Source organism: Diorhabda sublineata, chromosome 1 (genome assembly GCF_026230105.1).
Source record: "Diorhabda sublineata isolate icDioSubl1.1 chromosome 1, icDioSubl1.1, whole genome shotgun sequence".
NCBI lineage: Eukaryota > Metazoa > Arthropoda > Insecta > Coleoptera > Chrysomelidae > Diorhabda > Diorhabda sublineata.
In genome coordinates, this window is record NC_079474.1 from 31288917 (window position 1) to 31313928 (window position 25012).

Here is a 25012-nt window from a genome sequence, read left to right on the forward strand (position 1 = left end):
AATGACTATAAAAAAGTTTCGTGATGTTTTGAATTTGTAAATTGTCTAGGATTTAACTGTGCTGCACAACAAGTATCCACAATGCCCATTATTGAAGCAACATTACGCTTAGGCATTTGAACATATTCAAAATAACTTATCGAATTTGTAGGTGCAAGTTTTAAATTCATATGAAACGTTAATGTGCAATTTAATTTTCCCATGGTAGAAAATGGAAGAAAATTAGCAATAAAATAAAACAGAATTACACAAAATATAACATAAGGAACAAACTCTACCGTCCATTGTCTCAAGATTTATTTATATCATCATCATCGTGTAGAAGGCGTTGCGCCTGTTCTGTTCCGGTTTCTCTGCAGTAGTTCCTGTAAGGTTGATTGCCAACTGTCCCGCCATCGTTTTGGTGGTCGTCCAACAGGTCTTCTTCCGTGTGGGATGTTGTTACGTACGATTTTTGCTATTCTATCTCCACCTCCGGTACAGGCTGGGTGGATTGAGTAGCCCAGCAAGTGCCAATGCCGCTCCCAAGCTCGGATCAAGGAGGAGGGTTCCTAGGTAAGGTTAGCAACATGCCTAGGGTAAAACAATTCATTGCTCAAAGCACCGGAGATGCAGCCTCGGAACAAAGACAGATAACACGGAATTCGATTTATATATATATATATATATATATATAAGATGGTTAATATCCTTTACGTACTGACCCAATTTTTTTCGTATAGGCTTTTATAACCAATTGATACAAAACTTCTTGCTGATCATTGAAAAGTTTTTGGATCACAAAATATTTAAATTCACACAGAAAAACATACATTAATGAATGGAAATAAGGACTGAGGTGTTCAGTATGTCGCAATATCTTCTTCAAATACGTTTGCTAGTTGAAAACACCGTAGAACCACATAAATTCACACAAAGAATTGCTCAACAATTGGGAATGGTTACCAAAATGATGCTAAAGTAGTCCAAAATCCCAAAAATCTGGTCATAAGTGAAAAAACCAATATCAATTTTTTCAAAAATAATACTCGCACATTTGGTTTCGGCTACTTAGCATACCCTCAGGATACTCGATTCAATACAGAAGAGAGCATAGAAGGAAGGTCGCTGATCTGACTCAGCAGATGTCTTCCGAGCTGTCTAATATAATTCCACTTATAGCAGTATCTGAAAACCAGACGCTCAGAGCATCAATCTATTCTGTCCTTTCTTTGGATAAGTAAAAGCCTTTGATATCATTTACCAAGATCTTTCCACAACACTACAGCTTACAGAAGCTCAAGATCAATATCCTCAGGTTTCTCCACACGGCAAGCATCACTCGAACTATTAGAGTGTAATAGGATTTACATCCTTGTACTTACTTTTTTCTTAAAAAAAGTTTTTCTTTTGCTAAATCTACATTTAAACCTTCTATAACTGCATTTCCAGCTCAGTTCAAAGTTGGCTTCGTACTGCTACTGTTGCATCAATTTTTTCGGTTATATTTGATAGGATTAACTTAATAAACTTTCTAAGAGTTGTAGACATATGTTTATTTAGGCCTGATTAAATGAAGTGCCAATAAAATAAGTGTTAACCTAAGATTAACCGTTTTTATCGGTAAGGTTTAGGGTAATAAACATTATTTTTCTGATTATAAAAACAGCCTCTCGAAGTGATAATGAAACTAACATATCAAATTCCAAACATTTTGCGCTAATATTTAGTTATTTATTTAACGATAGAAATAAGGTACTCATAAAAAATATTGTTGATTTCTCTTCTTTACGATAAGATAGATCTGCAAGTAAATTGATATAGTTGTAAGTTTGGCAAGCGTTTTTAATTCGAAATTGTTTCGGTGAAACTTCCTACTCGGTGCGTTTGTATTTTACGTCAACATTTTTACGAATGTAGAATTTGCATTTAAAAGTTCGTTCACCCAAATCCGTTGTTGCCAGAGAAATTTTTGAGACTAGACCACAAATACGAATTAACAGATAGTGCGAAATAAATTCTGGTACCTTGCTGGACATAATTTGATATTGTCGAAACTTTTGCTAAATAATAAATTTTTTGAGATATTTTAACTATTTAGAATATGGTTTGAAGAAGCAAGAAAGCTTCTAAAATATAAAAAAATTTCTTAAAAATGTTTGTTCTAATAAAATAGGATATAATTGCTAGATAAATATATTAAATATATATATATATATATATATATATATATATATATATATATATATATATATATATATATATATATAGATAGATAGATAGATAGATAACAGATTTTTGTACACTATTTTTTCAATGATTTTAACTAAGATCTGTCAACAGCGCTTGGTCTAACCCCAGATTAATTTTGGAAGATTGCTTAGAGTAGGTCAGTATGCCAACATTCAACGGTACGTCATTTTCGGCACTCTTTACACTTTTACAAATATAAAATTGTATTCCCGCACTCTCCTTTTCTGTCTCACGCACCTCCGATTCTTTTGTCCTCCTGTCAGTGCAGGATAGTATTAGAAATAACATACAGCGCAAAAATAAAAGTTTCCATTAGTTCGAATTTATTTGATTCGCGATAGTTTATATATTTAGTATACAGCTTACCAAGTTTTATAGTCAGAACTTCATGTGTCTGAGGCAGACTCGATATAGGAATAAAGCCAGAGAGGTGACACTGAGGCAGATGTAAAAACTGATATAAAAGGCTAATAACTAATAACAAGTTTGTATAGATAGAAACCCGAGTATAGACCATAGTTCACCTGAATCGGCCAGGTATGAAGAAACTATGAGACATACCAACTTAACGATCAGTTCATAATGTTCATGTTGCTATAAGGATGAAAAACTGATCAGCGTATCCAAAACAAGTATAAAGAACGAGGGTTGCTACTTAAGTTTTGAGATAGTTAAATAAAAACAAATATTGGATATTGAGATATGATTGTTTTTCAAAATATTCTCCAATAAGATCAATACACTTTTGCTTGCATTTACACCAATTGTCGAAGCATTTTTTTCAATTCCGATTGTATACCTCCAAAACATGTAATTTGAACCGCGTCTTCATGTGTAGAAACACGTAAACCTTGCATTTTATTTTTGATCTCCGAGAATAAGAAGAAATCATTGGTTCTTTCAAAACAATATTCCCAAATCCTAAAGTCTTACTTGTCAGATAGATATTTCAGGGTAAAGCGAGGTATATGTATTCGTATGTATTCTGATATAAAAGAAATCAAGGCAGGAGTACCGCAGGGTATCATACTTGATTGTACTCTATATGTTGTACATTAGTGACATCCCTGAACTTGAACACTACATAATATCTAATTTCGCTGTCGACGCGGCAGTTATGGCCATGGGTGGTGAGTACAAACAACATCCTTCGTCCAAATTAGCAACTAGCAACGAGAGTCATACTGATCATTCTATAAGAATGATCAGTATGACTCTCGACGTGAGACTTCGCTGGAAAATCCATATCAAATAGATACGTGGAAAGCTTGACTTTATATACATACGAGGCATATTTTTTAAGTAAGTACCGTTTTGCGATTCCGCCGCCGCAACCCCAAGATCGGCGTTCCGCACATGTGCGCTGGTTACCTACATCTCTTGTCTACGCACTGATGCCATTACAGTCTGATTCTTCATTGTGTACGTTGTTTACTGAGTGTTTAAGATGCCTCCGACAATCGTGAGTCCCGCCGATTGTGAAGTACGGGCTGTTATACGATTTATTATTGCTAAAGGTGTAAAACCGATTGATATTCATCGTGAGATCTGTGAGGTTTACGAACAAAATTGTTTTGCTGCATGACAATGCCTGTCCACATGTGGCTAATCGGACCAAAGATCTCATCAAATCTTTTCAATGGGAAACTCTAGATCATCCTCCCTACAGCCCTGATCTGGCGCCCAGCGACTACCATTTGTTCCTGCACTTGAAGAAACACCTGGGCGATCAGCGTCTTCAAGACGACAATGAAGTCAAAACAGTTGTGATACAGTGGTTAACAAATCAAGCGGCAGAATTTTATAAGGAGGGTATTCAAAAACTGGTACTTAAAAAATATGCCTCGTATATATATATATATATATATATATATATATATATATATATATATATATATATATATATATATCCACGTATAACAAAATGCAAATATTGAGACCTATTTGAAATTATGGCATATAACTCTGGGGTTGTCTGGTAAGAGAAACATCGAAATTATTCAAAGATTCCAGAATAAAATACTGAGGAACAAAATGGATGAACCCTGGTACTGCAGAAACAGTGACATCATCCAGATTTTCAGATGGAGACTGTTAACCAAATCACAACCAAGTTTGCCAGTAGCCATGAACATTGGCTACTTCAGCATGTGAACGTGGAGGAAATCCAGATTCTAGACAATACAAACATGATGTGTATAATGTATATAAAAAATTGTGTATATGAATGTCTTCAATCTTGCTACGATATTAAAAATAAAAAAAATTGTTTCATCAGTTGTAAGAATTGTAAGAATATATTAAATGATTAGAATTTGCCAATACTGCTAGCGAAGAGGCCTGATAGACATCTTTAACATTCCAGAGGATAAAATATTGCTATGAAAATGAGAGAAACTAGCTTTCCATCTGTTCTGTAGTATCCTTCTTTTAGAATTGGTATCACGTTTTTTGTTTTCGGAAAGAGCCAAAGTCGCATTGTGTTAAATCATGTAAAGCTATTAGTATCTTTTCAGGTCTCATTTTTCGTACACTCTTATGAAAACGTTCTATTAGTTTTAAATTGGAATTCATTGCACCGCTGGTGAATTTCACAACTAAACTATACTAAGACTTCCAATTACATCGTCTGACCGTTCCTAGAACCAAGTCATCATTTTACAGATGAGACCAAAGTTAAGTTTGGTTCATTTTCGTAAAAACACAAGTTGGAATAGACCCAGTGTTAGTATTTTTTACCATGCCACGTATATATACAAGATTTAAACATTTTGCGTTCGTTCGAGTTATTTGGTTATTCCAATACGGGTCTGATGAAAGAATCCTAATCGCTTTCAAAACCCATTTCTTTAGTTTTAAAAGTTTTGCCAAAGGCGAATATCTCGCGAAATTGGTAACACGTGAATTTTTTCACATAAGCATTTTACAGTTACAGTTGTGAGTTACGAAATAGATGTCCAGTAAGAAATGATTATTAGATAGTTTTTGATTTATCATAACGGCCGTTTTATCGATTATTTGAATATTATTCGTGACTAAGGTCGTAAACCTCCCATTTCTTTGATTTATTTAAAAAAAAAATAGATTGATCTACAGTAAATTATTTTAAAAAAGCAGATTCATTTTGTTCAAAAAGTAACGTAACTTCTATTATTTTCATTCTCGTTTGATTCACAAACAAATGTTGCTTCCAAATAACAAATCAATATGATTTTTTACTAGAAACCCCTGTATATATTCTCAGTTTACCGTAATCTATTAAATTAGATACAATTTATTCTCAATTCATTCATTCCACAGTTATTGAAAAAAATTATTTATGTGATTGTCTGTTATTACAAATATAACTAACAACTTTCTTTTATTTAACTGCTTAAAATGTTAATATAGACTTATCAAGCTCCAATATTTAGTACTACGAGAATGGTCCCAGATGTACCTGTTCCAACAAAGAAACACAAAAATTTTGCAGAAAAATATATTTATTCTTCAACTTGATCTCCTTTTAGCTCCATACATTTCCCAGTTCGATACCCTTCTTCTAATAAGAATTGTCAAGCTTCTCAAAATAGTCATAAACTGCCAACATCACATCTGCATTATTGGAAAATCTCTGACCACTGAGCCATTTTTTCAAATCTGGGAACAGAAAATAATCCGAGGGGGATAAATCTGGAGAAAAGTTTGTATATGGTAGCAATTCAAACTTTAATTTATTAATTTTGGCCATTGCAATAACTGATGCATTGTCTTGTTGAAACAACACTATCGTTAGGGAAATGTGGTCGTTTTTGCTTGATTTTTTCGCTCAAACGTTGCAATAAGTTCGCATAATACTCGCAGTTTATAGTTTTTTCTTTTTTAAGATAGTCAATGAAAATTATCCCAGGCGCAACCCACAAAACTGACACCATGACCTTGCCTGCATTGGAACGATCTTTGCATTGTTTGGAGCCGGTTCTCCCTTTTCAGTCCATTGTTTGATTGTTCTGTTGCCTCAGATGTGGAGTGAAGGACCACGCTTCATTCATTGTTATGAAACGGCGCAAGAATTAGGCCTTATTACTGTGAAACACTCGATGGAAACATCTTTACGACGCTGTTTTCGTTCCTTGGTGAGAAAACGCAGCACCCATCTTCCGCACAGCTTTCTCTTGTCCAAATTTTCAATTAATACGGTACACCGCACTTTTTAAAATGCCTACTATGTCTGCTAGCTCGTGCAATTTCAGTCGACGATTACCCAGTACCGCTTTGTAGATTTTCTTCAACATTTCTGGAGTCGTCATCTTATTTGGTCGACCATTGCTATGCTGGTCTTCGCTCAAAGTTGATAACTAAGGACAGGCTCACCCAGAGTAGCATCTAGTTCAGCTTTTATATTAGTTCGAGCAAGGTCGAATAAAAGTTTGCTTTTAAATTAACTGAAAACGTTTATTATTGATGGCTACCAAACAAATACTAAACCGTGTTTGGTCGGCAATGTTTGGGAAGGTTTTTAGTTGAATAACACTTCTTGAAAAAGTGTGACAATCCTTCAAACTGAAATTTTAGTAATTTGTTTGCGATTAGAAGAAATGAGTGAGCTACCCCATTATAAATTCTTTCATAATAACCATAACTTCTCGTATTAAGAATCGTATAAAGTTCATATTTGTAGTGAACCGTTGCTTCCTGATAGACCCATCGTAAATCTGGGCTTGATTCTTTTAATGGCGAACTACAAGTCTTGTCCATGTGTTTAAGTTACTCGTGTGTAAGTGTTAAGTATTCATCAATGATGTGATCTACAGTTTCTTTTTCTTTCTGCCTGTAGCATGGAGATGGTATCTTAGTTGATCGTGTACAATAAAATTCGTTCTTATTTTCTGTTTTAGTTCGTATGTTTTACTCTTCACTCCATTATATGGGCATACTGAAGATACCATGATCATGGCTTCTGACCTTCAAAGATGAATTATCATTGTCGGGCTCACAAAATAAAAAATTATTATCATTGATTCACTTAATTCATCTTCTTTTCACATTGTAATTTGGCAACAGTGTTATTTATTTGGGGTAACGAGTGGCACACGTGTCTATCCTAGATTAATACATGTTTGGACTCGTACAAATAACAAAGGTGCGTAAGAGGTATTTGAACTGACAAAAATGGTCTACTTGTAGTGCGTAATTGACTTACAGCATTTATAATAACAATCATGTCCGAGGTCGAACATAATATTATAATAAAAGTTTGAAGTACTTGAGATACATATAAAAATATTTTGGAATACTTTCTATCTACAAATGAACATTTTATTAACCATTACGGATACGAGAAGATGCCGAAAATATATTTATAATATCAATTCTTGATAGCTTATAGCTTAATGTTTAGTTGAGTAGTCTCACCGAAGACTTGTGCCCCCCTGTCTCGATCTTCAATAGTCTTAATGTTGTGATAGAATTTTCATCCTATTGTACTGTCATGCTACAAATGAAAATACTGAAATTTGAAAGCATGGTTTTCACTTTTTCTACGTAATTCTCTTCTCTTCAATTTCCGAAAAAATTATTTTGTGGTGAATACTGTATCTTCCAAAAATTAACCAATTTAAGGAACTGCAAACTTCTTCAGGGTAAAGTCCCTTATGGAATCGTTCATTTTGATTGAAATTATGTGGAATAATCTGATCTGATTAGAATTCATTGTCGTCTTCTTTTGGGGTTTTAGAAAAACTACACTAGCATTTCTACAGAATGCATTACAGATATTCTTGTAAAATATAGATCGTATCTCTCAATTCTATTCATAAAAAAGACAAAAGACGCACTCGACATAACATAAGCTCTTTCCAAAAAGTCTGAAGCGGTTTCTTTGATTTTATTTGTCTCATAGAACTCGCATTTCTTCATCTCTCGTCAACTCCGACCCTTATTCCTGCAGGGTTTGGTATTCCGCAGGGCTTCTCAAATTATCAAGTATCAGAATTGATTTATGGCGTCGTAGATATAAAATCCACCAAAAAGTTACTAGTAACGAGTACTAGAAACATGTGAAAAGAGCATAAGAAAATTGTAATGTAATGTAATGCAAAATAGAAGCTACCAATTGGTGCCTGGAAATTGGTTGAACAGATGTAGCGAAACCGATTCGGGAAAATTAAGGCTTACAACAGGCTATCGAATTTATTATGATAATAATTTACTCAGCAACATCTGCTCGAGGATGCCACTACTTTAGTTAATTGATACTAGACTCTTAGATTATATAGATAGAAAGAATCGTATTCTTATTTTTTTCCTCAGCAAAAGAGAACGCTGAACAACAATTATATTCCTGTAAGTATTTTTAGGAATCACCAATCGATATCAATTCCTTGGGAGGAAAGAGAAATCATTTCTGGCTCTTCTCAGAATGTCAAGTCTAAGTAGAATTTTTTTTTTCGACTTTAAAGATATATCTATTATATTATATTTATTTTTTTCGTTTTGTTCGCCTTTGTAACTAAATATAATAGTTTTCCTTTCAAGAATTTATTCTTGGTTTATGACGTAGCAATATTTCAAATATTCACCGACATCAGCCGCTCATTAATGAAGATGATAATATTCTCAAGTATGTATTGTACAACACGAGGAAATCATTATCTATTTTATTGAAATGTTCATTGACCGCCCTTGTACTAAACTTCAACCGTGAACCCAAGATGTAGTCATTATTATGTAAGGCAATCGACCAAAAGGGAAGGTTAAAACTTGAGGTGGAATGACCAAATTAAAAACTACTTTGGCTAGAATAAGAAGTCGTAGAAATGAACATAATTCATTTTTACTCATAATTAGCTTTATAATCTACTATTAATGATAATGGTTCTTACACACGAAAAGACCATACCTACCTATAATGACAGAGCGGTGATTATAAAGGACCTAAATAGAAACCTAGTTCAATATTATGAAAACCATATTTGCGGTAATCCATTCATTTTATTTCGTGAATATTAAGGAAAAGATGATTTAACTGAAAGAAATCTATTTAGTATATCTGCAGAATATATATGACAATATACCACTTAGGAAACTGTGGACGACGTTACAACAAATAAACATAACAAATTTAATAAAAGTAGTCCAAAGAATATACGAAAATAATATAACGAAAAATGAAGCAAACCGGGATTTATCTATTGGGTTAACTGCCACGAAAGGTCTAAAATAGGGTGCTACCTCTCGCCAATGCTATTTAAGGTACTTAAATGTGGAAGCGGAAGGGCTGTGGAATGGGAATACCTCTCAGTGACAATACTATGCTGTACACACTTAGCTACGCAGACGATCAAATAGTAATAGCACAGGATTTAAGCTACATGACTCGAAAACTTATAGAAGATTACAAGAATGGGGTCTCGTAAAAAAACTGAATGTATATGCATCGGATCAAGACTAGAAGACGGGTCACGAATAAAACAATGTATAATTAGGAATGAAAATAGCACAAAAGAGCACACTCGGTTGAGCAATCAAAGATTGAACTATACAGGGCAGAAAAGCTGTATCTATGATGTATGGAATATTATAGGACCAAATAATATTAACATACCATGTACAAAGAATGTCAGATAACAAAATACCTAAACAGGTCCTAAAGTAGACACCACAAAGGTAAAGAAAGAGAGGAAGATCACGAATAAGCTGGGAAGATGGCATAGATATGGTAATAATAGAAAATAGAAAATAATAGAAGACCTATGGAAGGATAGATATAGATGACAGTTAGACGTCGAAGAACAGTATAAACCGAGAAATATGTATGAATCATTATGACGCAGAGACGAACCAATTTTCACAGTGAAAGGCATTCTAAATCAAATACGTCCAAGCAAAGTGTAGAAAATTTTGACTGTTTTCTATTATTTTGAAGCTGTTGTCAAACACAGATACGCCTCGATAAGTCACACGATCCCTAATAAATGCCATGTTGAAGTATTGAAAAGATTGCTTGACTTTATTGATTAGATCTTTTCTCGGATCATGTGCAGTAAGTTTAACCAAGTCCTTCTGCGTCGGCATCATTTGTCTTGACGTAGCTTTGGCTTTGATTTTGTTGACAAAGATAGAAGCTTCAATACTCATTTAATTTATATCAAAATCTCGTTTAAGATAACGAAAATCCTGTAGTAATTATCGAAAAAATAGATGAAAAAAGAAGACTTCAGAAAATATGGCAACAGTCAAGATTACACACCATAAAGCAAATATTATACAAGGCTAGTAGATATCTAAGTTTTTATTAAATAAGGAGAATGAATGAGTCCAGAAATTTCTTGAATATTTAACGCCGACAGAAGCAACTAACTACTCACTGTAGCGGGCAACAAAAAAACTAAATTTACCACTGCTACCTTAATCTCCCATTGAAGATTAAGACGGAAAATGGGCCAGAAATAACAAATAGAAAGCTGATGCAGTTGCCGAACATTTATCAAATACATTCGAGCCGATTGATAGTGAAACCAACAAAGAAGATATGGAGTAAATAAATAATTCAGATTTCGTAAAAAGCATGGCATAGTGGAGCAAGTTCATCAAGTAGTCAAGCGGGTAAGGGATGAAAAAAAAGGTCGCCGCTTTTATAGAAACAATTCAAGCTTTTGACAAAGTATGGCACCCAGGTCCGTTGTACAAAACAGAAAAAACTATTTCTGCTTGCATTATACATTTTTTCTAATAAAGAATCACTCAAAATATACTGATATACAACAAGTTGAGTCCGGAGTACCCCAAGGAAGCGTTTTGGGACCGATACTGTATCTATTGTTCAACTCGGACTTGCCAACCACAATACAGCTTCCACTTCGCAGACGACACAGCAAGACTAGCGTCTCACCACAACTCAGAAACATCAACCAGAAATCTATAAAATAATGTAAACATAATAGAAACATGTCGGAAGAAATGGAAAATGAAAACCAACGAATTCAAATCAGCCAACGTATTAAATTAAAACTGAAAAGAGATCAGTGCATTCCAGTCTCACTGAATAACTGCCAGCTCACACAAGTAGAGAGCGTAAAATACCTAGACTGTCCTAGACGAACATCTAGACAAGAAACTAACGTGGAAAACACACATATTCAATAACAGACAGCAACTGGGACTTATCGTTAGACTTCAAGAGCTTTACTGGGTAATTGGTAGAAAATCGCAGCTGTCATTACAAAATAAAATAAAAACTGTTTGGACACACGGAATACATCTCAATGGGGATCTCAATTTAATCTAGAAATCATACAAAACCGTCTTAGAAAGAGACTTACACATTCCCACCATTCAAAGTGAAGTACAACGCTGCAGTGAGAGATATAGAGATGGGATTAAATCCCATCCAAATGTACCCGCGAGTGAGTTATTTAACAAGATAAGCGAAGTGCGCCGACTAAAATGTTTCAAACTAACAGACCTTTCAACTAGGTTTAATTAAGTATTTATCCGTTCAGATAAAACAGAAAAATATAACTTAACAGAGGAGATATTTCAATGAAAATATTTACTTATTGTTTACAAACAGATTGTGAATTCTATGGAATTAATAAAAGCCTTGATTTTTCATTCTTAATTTGTAGAATTTTATATAACTATTGACGCTAAAAGGAAAGTATATAATGCATATGAAAAATGAATTTTTTATATCTTATTCCGATGTCTATATAGATAAACTACTAATAGACTGAACATATTAATTATTTTCTTCACCTTTTCCAGGAATATTATGTCAATAACCAATCAAGGTAAATAAAACAAACAACCTGAATATAATATGAGTGACTCACTTTTATGACCAAACTATTTATATAAAAATATATGATATTCACCTTCTTCGATGTCTCGACCCTGTCAATTCTATTATATGTCAGTGGGTCATGTTTTACACTGTTATCCTCATTTAGTTGAAATTAATATTGGTCACGTCAAGGGGGCATAAACTTGAAAAAATATAGCTTATAAACTTTTGTTAACGATTTATGACCACAACGTTAAATTTAATAATTAATTTTTTTCAACGTCCGTTTTCAATGATGGTCCTCCGCCACTGGCGGATCTGGATTATTTTCAAAAGGGAATCTGATTTTCCATACCCGAAGAGATACCACAGTATAAGTCAGAGAAAAAAATTTTTAAATGTTTTCCAAATTTGCTATACCATTTTTTATAATCTATAGCTCTGAATTAGTGAAGTCTTTCTAAAGGAAATCGCATAAAGATAACAAATTTAGGACAACAATATCGAACTATCAACTAAAATATATATTTTCTCTATAACTTACAATTTAATTAAAAAATTATCTAATATTATTATCATGTGAAGGAATTTGACTCCGCGTACTTATAGAAAATTATTTAACAGTAGTGTCGAGTGGTCTCCCACAACTCCTACCGTAAATCCGCTGATGACCTTCAATTCGTTTTATTTTTCTGGTATAATGTTTTTAAAGCTTTCTCTTCTTTTGTTGATGGAATACTGTGAATAATTTTGGTAATAAAACTGAATGGATATTGAAATGATACATTTTTTTATTCCGACTAGCGCCGCAGATGTTTTCCTCCACATCGCAGGAACGGACTCTCCTCTATATGGTATCATATGATATACGTAGATCAGAAATTGTCAAAATGAAACTTCTGTCTGCCATATAATATACAGTGTCCGCCTGGAAGGTATACTACTTTGTTTTGTCGCCATTTTGGTAAACGTTAGTGTTGATAGTTTATGTTTGGCAGTCGTGAAGTAGAGATGTGGCAAATTTATTGTAGAAAAATATTCGGTAAACCAACTTATTTTAATCGTTAAAATATTTTATCGAAATCAATAATCGATTATTGTGACGATGAGAAAGTTACGTAAAATTTTTGGGAGAAACAATATGCCAACAAGACGCTGATGGATTGTAGCTGAGAGACCCAAACGTGGACCACAACGTACTGCAAGATCGGCTGAAAACATTACTGCTGCTCGAGAAAGTGTTCAAAAAAATCAATCTACTTCAATTCGACGCCGTGCTCAGGAGCTTGGTCTTCAAAGAACAGCTTCGGCCATAATTTTGCACAAGGATTTGCATTTGTTTCCATTTAAGATTAGGTTCACATAAGAGCTTCTTCCAGAAAACCATTTACCCCGCATACTTATGCCAATAGAATGTTACAGCTCGTCCATGACAACTCCGATTTTCATGAAAAAATTATAATTAGTGACAAGGCACATTTGAATGGATATATGAATAAACAATCGGTTCTGGGCAATGGAATACCCTCAAATTATTCATCAGTCATCTTTGCATCCATTAAAAGTGACAGTCTGGTGTGTAATTTGGTCAAGACGAAACATTAGACGTTACTTCTTTGAAACTGAAAACAGCATTACGGTAACTGTCAATGGGAAGCAATATCGTGATATGATTGAAAACTTTTTAACGCCACAACTGCATACTTTGGGCTTGATTAACATGTAGTATCAACAAGATGATGCCACATTGCTTACAGCCAGGATTACAATGGAATTACTGCGAGACCTCTTTCCACAACAAGTTATTTCAAGAAATGGTGATTTTGATTTGCGTCCACGGTCGCCTGACTTGACTGCTTTGGACTTCTTTTTGTGGGGATATCTGAAAAGCAAGGCTTATGCAAACTAAATTGCCGACATTAAATAAAACATTAATCAATATAAGATCCATTCTCTTTCATTTGATCAAAAATATGATGAGATCTTAAATATATTCATCCCATATAGCACCACTGAGCACTCTCTGTTTAATGTCACGTGGAATCTATATTGGAAGTACAAAACCAAGGAGCAAATCGTAACAATATTATAAAAGTAAATTAGATTAAATGACCTAGAGCGTAAAAGCCGTAAATCTATCTCGCTAATGCTTTGAGCTATTTTGTATCCCGAACTGTTTATCTGTCAGATGGCAACAGCTTTGCAAATTGATCTACCTATTTGGGGAATATGCGGCTTACGTTTTCTGCATTTGAAAAGCTCAAATGTAAGTACCGAGTTGTTGGAAGTTTTTCCGATTGTAGTACATCTTTGCTCAATTAAAGGGCCTTTTAAAGCCAGTTCGTACATAAGAAACAAATCTCCTCCGTTGTTTCAGACTTGAATTCTTACTCCATGTCTCTGATTTCTTCTCGTCTTCCCACTTTTTTATGACCATTACTTAATGGTTTGTTGGGAAACCTATAAAAGGTTGTGGTCCTATGAAATATTAGGTGTATTCTCAGACTAGCTTTGACTTGAAATGTCAAAAACTTGGAGGGCTGCTGTGCTATCTGATATAATAAATATCTTTGCATTGCGGTAGTTGCGTTGTGCGCAATGATCTGCTCATGAACAATAGGAAGTTCTAGTTCATTGGAATACTGGTCTTGGATATTTCTGCCCCTACTTGTCCATTTTCCATTTTTCATAAGTGTAGAATCCTAATGAGACTCGTTGAAATGCAATTTCTACTTTTACCTATTGCTGTTGACTTGTTTTTATAGTTTTTGATAAATAATAATTTCGAATACATGGCATCCATGAAAATATCTATAGCCGCTTGCCTTCTTTTAGAATGCTTAGTAAGGTCACCGGGTTTCATGATATGTTCCTTGATAGCCTTCATGGCCCATTTTACTTGTTCACTTTCTATTAGAGTCTTCAGAGTTTATAAATAACAATGCAAACGAAACCAAATAACAATCACAAAAGAACTCCCCTAGTTTATTTGAGTGTCACGTCGTTCACTTGGACAAACATTCCAGAAAGGCAACAACACTGAAGCTTATTATCTCCAGGGACATAAACTCCACTTTCAACTTGCAGAAAATGAATTAAAAAAATATATTTATTCCTCGATAAAGACGCCGTTTATCAGTAAAAGATATTAAAGACAGAATTTTTATTTTTGATGGTGAAATAAACAAAAGAACATTTGACCATTTTTATGGGAATAGAGGTTTCACTTGCTACATACAGACTTGCATTTATGGTCATTTTTCGGCTATCTGTATATTTTTAAATGGATAAACGTATCTTTCATTTCATTTCATAGAGATCAAAAAAGCCTCTGGTAATCATTTTTAGATATATATTTTGATAAGAACTTTGTAAGTTGTGGAATTATTCTTTCATCATCATAGTTTCATATTAATGTTTCAAATTTAGCGCAATTAGATCATATAAAAGTAATGAAGCATCAGATTGTTGTCTTAATAATGTTAATAAATTCGTTAACATAACATAACAACCATTCATTTTAAAGTAGTACATAGATGAAATATCAAATCTTTGTTACTCGGTTACTAAGAAAATAAGCTTTGAGACACCTCGTATAAATAAATATATGACGAATATAGGATACTATTCGCGAAATACCAAAATGGTCATTAGCCAATGTAACGGAATCTTCCGTTGCGCGGATAAAAATAGCGAGAGTGATGAAAAAGTAGAAAACGAAAAAGAAGACGCGTTCAACTCGCTCACATCGAATTGGCGGCAAACCCGACGAATTAGTCATCATCAGTATCTTCTGGCATTCACGCAGGACGGTGCCGGACGTGAGAAGAATTCCTGGGTCTACTTGCGTCGTCCTTGGCGACCGATGAACTTACGCGGAGGTGTTACTTCGAAGAATGCGCGGAGACACTTCCAGAAAATGAGATGGAATAGTACGGGAAAACTAATTAAATACGTTTTTCTGTTAAAATCTTATTGTATTTATCAAATTCACAAGCTATAAATGATTCATATATTAAATTCTGATATTTTAGATCCAAAAGAAACCATTCGGTCTTCTAAGGAATTATGAAGGATGTGACTGCATCCTTCATAATTCCTGGAGCTTTTCAGCTGTAATTTTATTATTTAAACTACTTTGTTTGTTCCTTTATCGTTTTATGCGACTGATTAATCATGTTTTGCAGTGCAGGGGTTTTTACAGTGTCATTTATATAATACAGATGAAACTGCTTGAAAATTTATGTATCTTATTAAACTCATTGACTGTTTTCAAACAAAATATCAAAATATGAAACAAAAAAATAGGTCCTTTTAATTTTAATTGAATTCAAAAAAATATTATCATAGTATTATTCACATAAATACATATTTTCCTTCCATTACAGTTTCTATTTTACTCCTAGAGGAGGCTTCATTCGAAAGATTGTTGAAGAAATTGTAATTTCGGAAACAGCCATCATAAATAATTGAAGCAATGACCCCAATCATCCCATAAATTAATCAATTAATGTCATAGTATTTCTGTAATACCAGTAAATTTCACTTCACCCCATCTTTCTTTGCTTCGAATTCTGAATAGGTCGCAGGCTGTAGTCTGAAATTTCAGCGACTGAAAGTATCATATCGTGTGGAATTTTTTACACTGTTAATAAATATCTTTCAAGTGATTTTTCTTCTCTACTCTATTGCCACCAGAAGTCTTGTCTTAGTTTTCGCTCGGATATGTTTGTTCTACCAAATTGAAGTTTAAGGCATGTTTCTATTGTGGTGGCATGGACGTATCTTGACACTTCTACACCCAGACATTGAAACTACATTAGCTGTTCCATCATTTCTTGAACAATGTATCGTTGTCTTCCATTTAGATTTAAATACTGGTATTACCATATTGAGTGAGTCAACTGCCTAATTAAATATTTGTAAGTCTCCGAAGGTCATTTCGTATGTATGACATAAAGCGTATTCTCCTTTCTAATTTCTTCCATGAAGAATGGAATTAAAGAATCTTCCGGTCAAATAACCTTTCTCATCAGTATTAATTCGACCAAATTGATATTCATACTAAACCAGTACACCAACACTCACAATTACACTGTCTTTAGAGACTAAAGGTAAATTCTTCAGTTTATTTTAAACAGTGTGTTCAGTAGTATTAGTTCGGTGCGTTTATTACTAATTCTAATTCGAATATGGGTTGCCACAATTATATTTTCAGTTGCTTTCATTCAAAAATATGTATAATGTCTATGAGTTGAAAATGATCAAATACTTTTACTAGGTCTAAAAAACAAAGATCCGCAAGTGTAATCAAGCCTTTAGTTTGTTAATTCTGATCTAGGTAGTTCGTATTAACAAGTTTAAGGCCTCTTTAGTTATTTGGAAGCTTCTAATCGCCACTGTTGAAACATAGGGATAGCAATAACCATACAACACTTGTCTAGACTTTTGTAAATGGAGATGAAACTACTATTTTTCGTTTTAGGACTGTATTGGTGGATCCAGGATTCATGTACAGTTGTAAATTGATGTAAACAATCCGATTCATTTTGTTCAAAACGCGTTAAGGCCTGGAAAATGTTCATTCGAATACGCTGTTGATCCAAAGCAAGCAAATACGGCCCAAACGCGCGAGTTTTGTCTCACTTATATGGTTTTTAAACAGAAACCAAACCTCCAAATTAACTAAAATGTTTTGTTAAAATTTTTCTGTGTAAGATTTCAAGAAACTTCCATATTTTCATAAGAAAATTACCTAAACGAACAAGAATATTCATCTTCTTATATAAATATACCTGTACTAAAAGTATTGCAGATACTAGGAACTACTAGATTTATTTATAACAAATTCCTCTGTATTTACACACAGGTGGATCGTCTATAAATACCTTGATACATTGATAGATTATAACGTCTGTGAGAGTGAAAACGAAATGTCTAGAAGGCATCAACCAAAATAGCCTTCTTGGAAATCTTTAATGCCACTAATGGGCACAATATTTATTTTTAAAAAATCGCGCCACTGACTGTTTTTTAATGATACAAAATTGTGTTAGATGGTTTCTAATTATACAAACGGAATTTTAAGAAAAGTAATCGCATTTATATGTATATATAACAACAACAAGAATTAGTGGTCTTTTTTTTGGTAAAATTACTAATAAAATTTATTTTAGTGTTGAGCTAGCTAAGATATTATAGACCAGGATCAATAATTTTTGAAACCAAAAAAATAATTGTAAGATGAAACCCATTGGAAAAGAAGGATATTATGAAAGAGAAAAGCAAGAATAATTTACGATCGGGAACGGGAAGGGTAATTTGTAAGGGTGAGAAACGGTTTCCGGCAGAACTGCAAATCCTATGGAAAAAAGTTGAACAACAAAATTGTAGGTAATAAAAGATCTACAACTTTTGTGTTCACACTTTTTTTAAATAATCTCAAAATTTGTGTGGAAGATTTAAAAAGTTTTTGGTTTTTTATTTTTTACAAAATACATTTCTTTTCACGAAATTTGGTGACAGCTTATCTATTTATGTCCCAAAAACATATATTTTTTACACTTATTTAGATTTGATATCTACTACAAACCTATAATGGAAGAAAGATGACGAAGAAGAATCTTCTTTCCATGCCTTCTCCTAACGGAGGTTGGCGATCACTACTTTAAATCCTTCTCTATCTTTTGCTATGTGAAACAATTCTGGCACACTCATATTCGTCCAGTCTCTCACATTCCTTAGCCACAACTTGTTCTTTCTCCCGACACCCCGTCTACCATCTACCCTGCCTCGCATAATTGTTTACAGAAGAGTATACTTGTCTACTCTAGAAGAATCTAGACATAAAAAACTTGGATGCTTTCGATTGGTTTGAGGAGAAATACGTATTGGTGCCGTCATCGATGTATCCCGATGACTTTAAATAAGAATATCAAAAGAGGCTATCCAAAACTTTGTATGCAATCTGTTTATTCTAAGAATATTATTTTAACTAGATGGTCTTTCAGTTATTTTCTTATACTATATATTATTGACGCTGACATATGAATTCATTCAATTTCGTTTGATCAATATACAATGAATGACGCTAATTTGAGTTAAGATGTCTTGGAATTAGATGGGTTTGGTAATGAAAATTACCTCGGTGAATATCTGATGTAGTTGGCGAATATCAAGATTCTCTTTTTTTTTCAGGTCTAATATGTGCCGAAGGAGAAGTATGGAAAGAACATAGACGATTTACTTTTAACTGTATTAGACAACTGGGAGGAGCAAAAGTTGGTCCACAAAGAAAAAAAATGGAGACTCTCATATTGAATCACGCTATAGATTTCATAAAAGTGGGTTAATCTTATAGAATACAAGGAATACTTAAATTTTTAAATAGATATTTGAAAACAAATATTTATAATTGGATATGCTTTTATTGTTTTTCGAAATAGTCTTTAATTTGAACCAATTGTCGAAGAATTTTCCCATTTCGATTGAGGTACCTCCAAAACATTTGAATTGATTTAAAAGCATCAACCGTTTCTTCAGTAGCAAAACTTTGACCTGCGGGAATAAGAATTGGGTGCCAAACAAGGACTGTGTGACTGATGACCCATCAATCCGAGGTTTTGATTGTTCAAAAACGTTTTTGTTTGAACTGATTTGTTAGAACTCGCATTGTCGTGGTGGAGAATGATTGGTTTTCCTGATTTTTCCTCTTCATCACCAATATTCTGAGTGAGTTGATCGGCCTCCTGCTGTTAGTTTCAATCACGTTGTAAGTCGTATAAAATCTTCGCAGGAAAATGTGCGATCTAATTCCATTTTTTGACCAAGATGAAAGTTTCAAGTATCTGTAAACAACACAAATAGCACACGTTCTGAGAACTTCCAAACATCAGTAGATTACAATTTATAAATTATTCTAGACTAAAATTAACGCTATTCATGTCTTGATTCGACATTACTCCACTTCAACAAAGTAGAAAAAAACAGCAGCGGTCTCACCGAAAATTGTGTAGTGCTCAGGAAAACGCCATTGAAAGATTTGGTTTGCTAGATTTTTTTTCAAAAACTTATAAAACCTTGTAGATGATCCTTGTCCTAGATAGCAAACTGTTGATTTATAAAAAAAATCATATATTTTCTGACATTGTTAAGAGAGTAAACGTCGACCTTAAAACAATTTCAAACCATTTACTGGATCCCAACAAAAATTTATGTCCACATTAATTAATGTTAAACTTCAAACGAACTCAAATCAAGTTATTGTTGCAACAAGTTATTGAAGACGATGGCAGATAGATCACGAAGTATAATAATATGTAAAGGATATTCAGCTTGAAACTTGGAGAAGCTTCACAAACAGTTACGAAGGCCGTATTGATGCAAAGGAAATATAGTATTTAGTGTTTGGTGGAATTGGAAGATATTGCATCTCACGAGCTGTCCAAACATAACCAAACTAATAATTCGATTACTTACTCATTGTCAAAAACTGACCTTTCACCGTTGGACTATCGTTTGTTCTAGTCTCTGCGCCTCTAACCATGGTTTTACATAGAACAGTAGCAAAAAGTCGTCGACCAGAATGGCAATTCATTGATAAGTGTTGAAGATTTATATTGATAAAGTTACTCTGAAAGATATTAAAAAATCGAAACCAATTTTCCGCAACCTAATAATTTTCTAATATCTTTTATCTTTGACTATGTTTTGATTTTAGTATCTAGATCTCGAAGAAGACGGTAGAGAGGTTGATATTTTTCCTGGTTTGCGCCATAGTTTAGGATCAGCCGTATATTTGATTGTATTTGGAAAATCCTGGAGCAGAGATGATGATGTATGGAAATATTTGTTATATTTACAAGAAGAAGGTCCTAAATATATGGGAATAGCGGGACCACTAAATTTCCTACCGTTTCTTAGGTATACCAAATCAAATTTATTTCCGAAATTGAAGAACTATAAAAATATCCATGATAAAATATTTGCAATATCCGGTGTTGTTAAGACCTCTTGAACCAGAGCAAAATAGTGCATTTGATGAATCTTGCAGTTTGTTTATCATTATGCAGGATAAAATTAAAAAAAAATAAAACAAAAAAAAGGTTAGATTTACCAAAGGAGTCGAAAATGTTAATTCTATATATGGACTCCAATCAATTAACTGATCTGGCAGACATTTAATTTGTTATTAAATCAAAAGTAACCGAATTTTTCTCTAGAATAGTAACACAGTTAAAGGAAATCGCACTAAACGGATAAAGTAGTGATTGTGAGATATTATAGTAATCAGCTGAGCTGTTCATCAAGATATAGTCGACTTACTTTACGTCAAGCGGTCTATAAAATTCATTTGAATGTTAATCATCAAATTAAATACGTTTTATTGGTTATAGTGACATTATATATCTTGAATTTTTCACAAAATCGTTTTTATATTACGAGGGCGATTCAGATATGATCGAAACAAACGCTTCGACATTTATTTATTATCAAAAATTTTAACAAAAATACAGTTTGCCTAGGAAATTAACTTCACCACATGTCCGAAAGCTTTTTGAACAGGTATTTAAGAATTCCTTGGACAACTTGTACAGCCATGTGGGCTTAAACTCCTCTACATCATCATCGGTGTTGAATTTTTTACCTCCGAAAGCTTCTTTCAGCGGTCTAAATATTTGGTCGTCGTAGGGTGTAATTCCAAATTGTAAGAAGAAAGTTCTAGTATATCTCACCCCTGTTCTGATATTGTATCGATCATGAGAACCATGATGTGACGACGCGCATCATCATAGAGAAGAATCGCTCTTCGCGCTGGAAAGCTCTTCCGTTTCGAACGATAAGCGGGTTTCACGTGTGTTTTCAGAAGGTTAGAGTAGTATGCAGCATTTTTGGACGTTGTTTATTCATGTAGACAATGTTAAGCACTCCCGGTCGGTCCCAGAATACTCACGGACCTGGTTGTCTTCGATTTGACTGCTTTCTCCACACCTCGCCTTCAGGAGTATAATAGTGTAACTATGTTTCAAGTTCAACAGATTCCGAAACCGTCGCGCCGATATTGAAGGTGTTAGTGGATGATAGCCTCTACATTATCAATACTAATACCGAGTTCGGTAAAAATTTTTATTCTATGGTCCTCCAAAATGTAGTACGCGGCGAATGTTGTCTGGTGTGATGTTGGTTCGCGTTTGATAATCACGCGGCTCTTCTTGATGTTTTCGCGCCCTTATTTGAACGCTTTGGCCCATTTAAATATAGCAGACGTACTCAGGCACTCACTAACGAATGATGATATGCTGCGCAACGGCGGTTGTTCACTCATGGTCGTAACAGCCAGTTCTGTTTGGATTCTTATCGAATTGACCAGATAACGAATTGATCAAATCAGAATTATTTCGCTTTTTCGTTTAAAAGTTAATCAATTGACATAGTGCCGACTAAATTTAGCTAGTGTATAAAAGCATGTAGGTATATAAAATTAACTTCATTCCAAATTCAATTGTCTTTTTAGCTTCTACACTTATAGGTTCCATTATCAGCAAATTAATAATCGTGAGTTCATTTATTAATCAATATACTTTTCCTTCTTTCTTACTTTAGAATTATCATCTTAATTAAGTCTTTCCAAGAATTTTCTTATTTCTAATCCTATTATTTTTTTTCTTTGGTATAGTGAATGTACCATTAGATCGGTTTATCAATATGCTTGTTAATATAGTGTGGCCCTCTTTAATCCTTGTATCTAGTGCTTCATATAATTACACCATCTCATGAGTGAGCAACTACCCAAAAAAATTTTATCGCAACGCATTTGAAGTACATACTAATGCAAGAGATCTTTCACTGTATCAAATGCTTCTCGCATCGAATACGGTTTATTAGTACCAGATCTGGAAACGTTTAATAATGCCAATTTACCGGATCCTTTTATCTGTATTGCAATCTCTCTATAGTTTTTTGGAATTTTCTACGCGTACGTATTTTTCCGTTGTCTGGATTGTTTCAACACAGTGATTTTGCTTTGTATCATATTTTTTCTTGTTGTACTGCGAAAATAGGGAAGTTATACAGTTTCCGATGTTTTATTTCAGGTTTTTTCCCAAATATCAGAAAATTATGTCTTTCATAAAGTCTGGGCAAACAAAATCGCATAACTTGTATAAAGACCTCATTGACGAACAAGCACAATTGTTAAAAAAACAAGCAACTGCAACTATTACAACTAATGGTATACCCAGTAATGATTCCGCAATAGGGCACAATGTTATCCAATGCTTTTTACTGGAAAAAGAAAAGAAGAGTCCAGAATTTGCCGAGAAATTATATCACGAGAAACAATGTCTCCACCTATTAGCTGACATATTTGGCGCTGGTTTAGATACTTCATTAACGAGTTTAAGGTAAAATAGTTTTCCTCTTTTCGTCAACAGGATATTTTTATACAAAAAAAGTACGCGTACCACCAATCATGACATGTTTACCAGTAACTACATCTTCTGAGCAGCATTTGTGCCGTTTGGAGTTTAAAATTAGTGAATTTTCATGCTAGCTTTTGGATAAAGCAAAGGATGCGTAGTATTGATCAGAGATCTTTAAGAGACATCATCTTGTAGTTTTATTACTGCAATAGGACCAATAGATCTTACGCACTATGTTGCAGAGGTCACAGAATCAAAAGATCCTCTTGCGCGATCTTTGGTTCTTAGAAACCGGTTTAGTAGCAACGGTACAATCTAAAAGTGAGATGTGCTGTATATCTTCTTAGTTTTTTGTCCTACCTTTTACAACTATTCATTATGGTAACCGTTCGCTCAAGTATGAAGAGAGAATTGAACAATAGAATGAAGTCATCTTCAGTAACGGATTCCTTTGAGGATACCCAATTTTTCAATGGCGAAGTGGAATTCTTAACTTTATAGGAAGAGTCACATGCATCATAATAAGGGAAATATAGTATTTTTAACAAGTAGTCTTTCCACACTATTTTCAGTTGAAGAATCTATAGCCCATATGGATCAACATTTCATCAAGCGTTTACTATGGCCATCAGGATCGTTTGATCTGTCTCCAATTGAATAAATTTTTCAGTCAGTCAAGGGTACTCTACTTTTATTGTCAATAGTAAATATCTGGATTGTTTTTGTTGCAGATGGCACTTTCTGTACCTGGCTAAGAATCCTTCTGTGCAAGATGAAATTAGGAAGGAAATCAACGATGTGTTACATGATCGTTTACCAACAATGGACGATATCGAAATGCTACCTTTGCTGGAGGCTTCAATTCTGGAAGCTATGAGAATTAGACCAGTAGTTCCAGTTGGATTACCACACGGAACATTGGAAGATATCGATATCGATGGATATAAGATTCCAAAAGGAACAATGGTGATGTCGTTGTTGTGGGCGCTTCATATGGATGAGAATGCGTGGAAGAATCCTGAGGAATTTACTCCGAAGCGGTTTATTAACGAGGAAGGGAAAGTTGAAAAAAACGATTATTTTATGCCGTTCCAAACAGGTCAGTTTACTGTAATATTTTTGATTCGAGAATTGAAAGAAGACTGTTTCTTCAACCAATGCGGTCTTTTTTATTTAAATCTATATTACATCTAAATTGATAGTAAATCAGCATAATAAGGGATAATTTCAGGTTTCCTTTTTTCTAAATAAAGATTTATCCATTAGAATCCCTTTAGAATTTACTAGGATTTCATTTAAAGTTATCAAAAAAGCTTTTGATTAGCACAACAATTACGATACCCACCTTTCAGGTCTTCAGGCTTATTCACAGAGACAAGAATTTTATAAACAATTTCTGGAATAATTATAGTAAATGACGGCCCTGGACAGTATCACTTATAAATTATACCATGGGATAGATCACATTTAGGATAATATTTGCGTAACTTCTCCTCTGTTCTTTCAATTATTTTTCCACGAAACAAATTATGTTCAATTATTATTTGGAATTCGTTTATTCTCCATATTTACACAAGGAAAACAGTTTTTTCTA

The 25012-nt window shown here is 33.8% G+C and overlaps 1 protein-coding gene across 3 annotated transcripts in view; it reads left to right on the forward strand.

Moving 5' to 3' along the window:
• LOC130452413 (cytochrome P450 306a1) overlaps window positions 1-25012 on the forward strand; it is a 33869-nt gene that overhangs the window by 6755 nt on the left and 2102 nt on the right. For 2 of the 3 annotated variants that reach the window (XM_056791686.1, XM_056791685.1), the window contains 4 exons: window positions 19196-19341; window positions 20718-20920; window positions 23092-23400; window positions 24150-24517. In XM_056791686.1, coding sequence (XP_056647664.1) covers window positions 19196-19341; window positions 20718-20920; window positions 23092-23400; window positions 24150-24517 — 1026 coding nt within the window. The remainder of the gene's footprint in view (window positions 1-19195; window positions 19342-20717; window positions 20921-23091; window positions 23401-24149; window positions 24518-25012) is intronic. The other variant, XM_056791687.1, reaches the window with a different exon arrangement.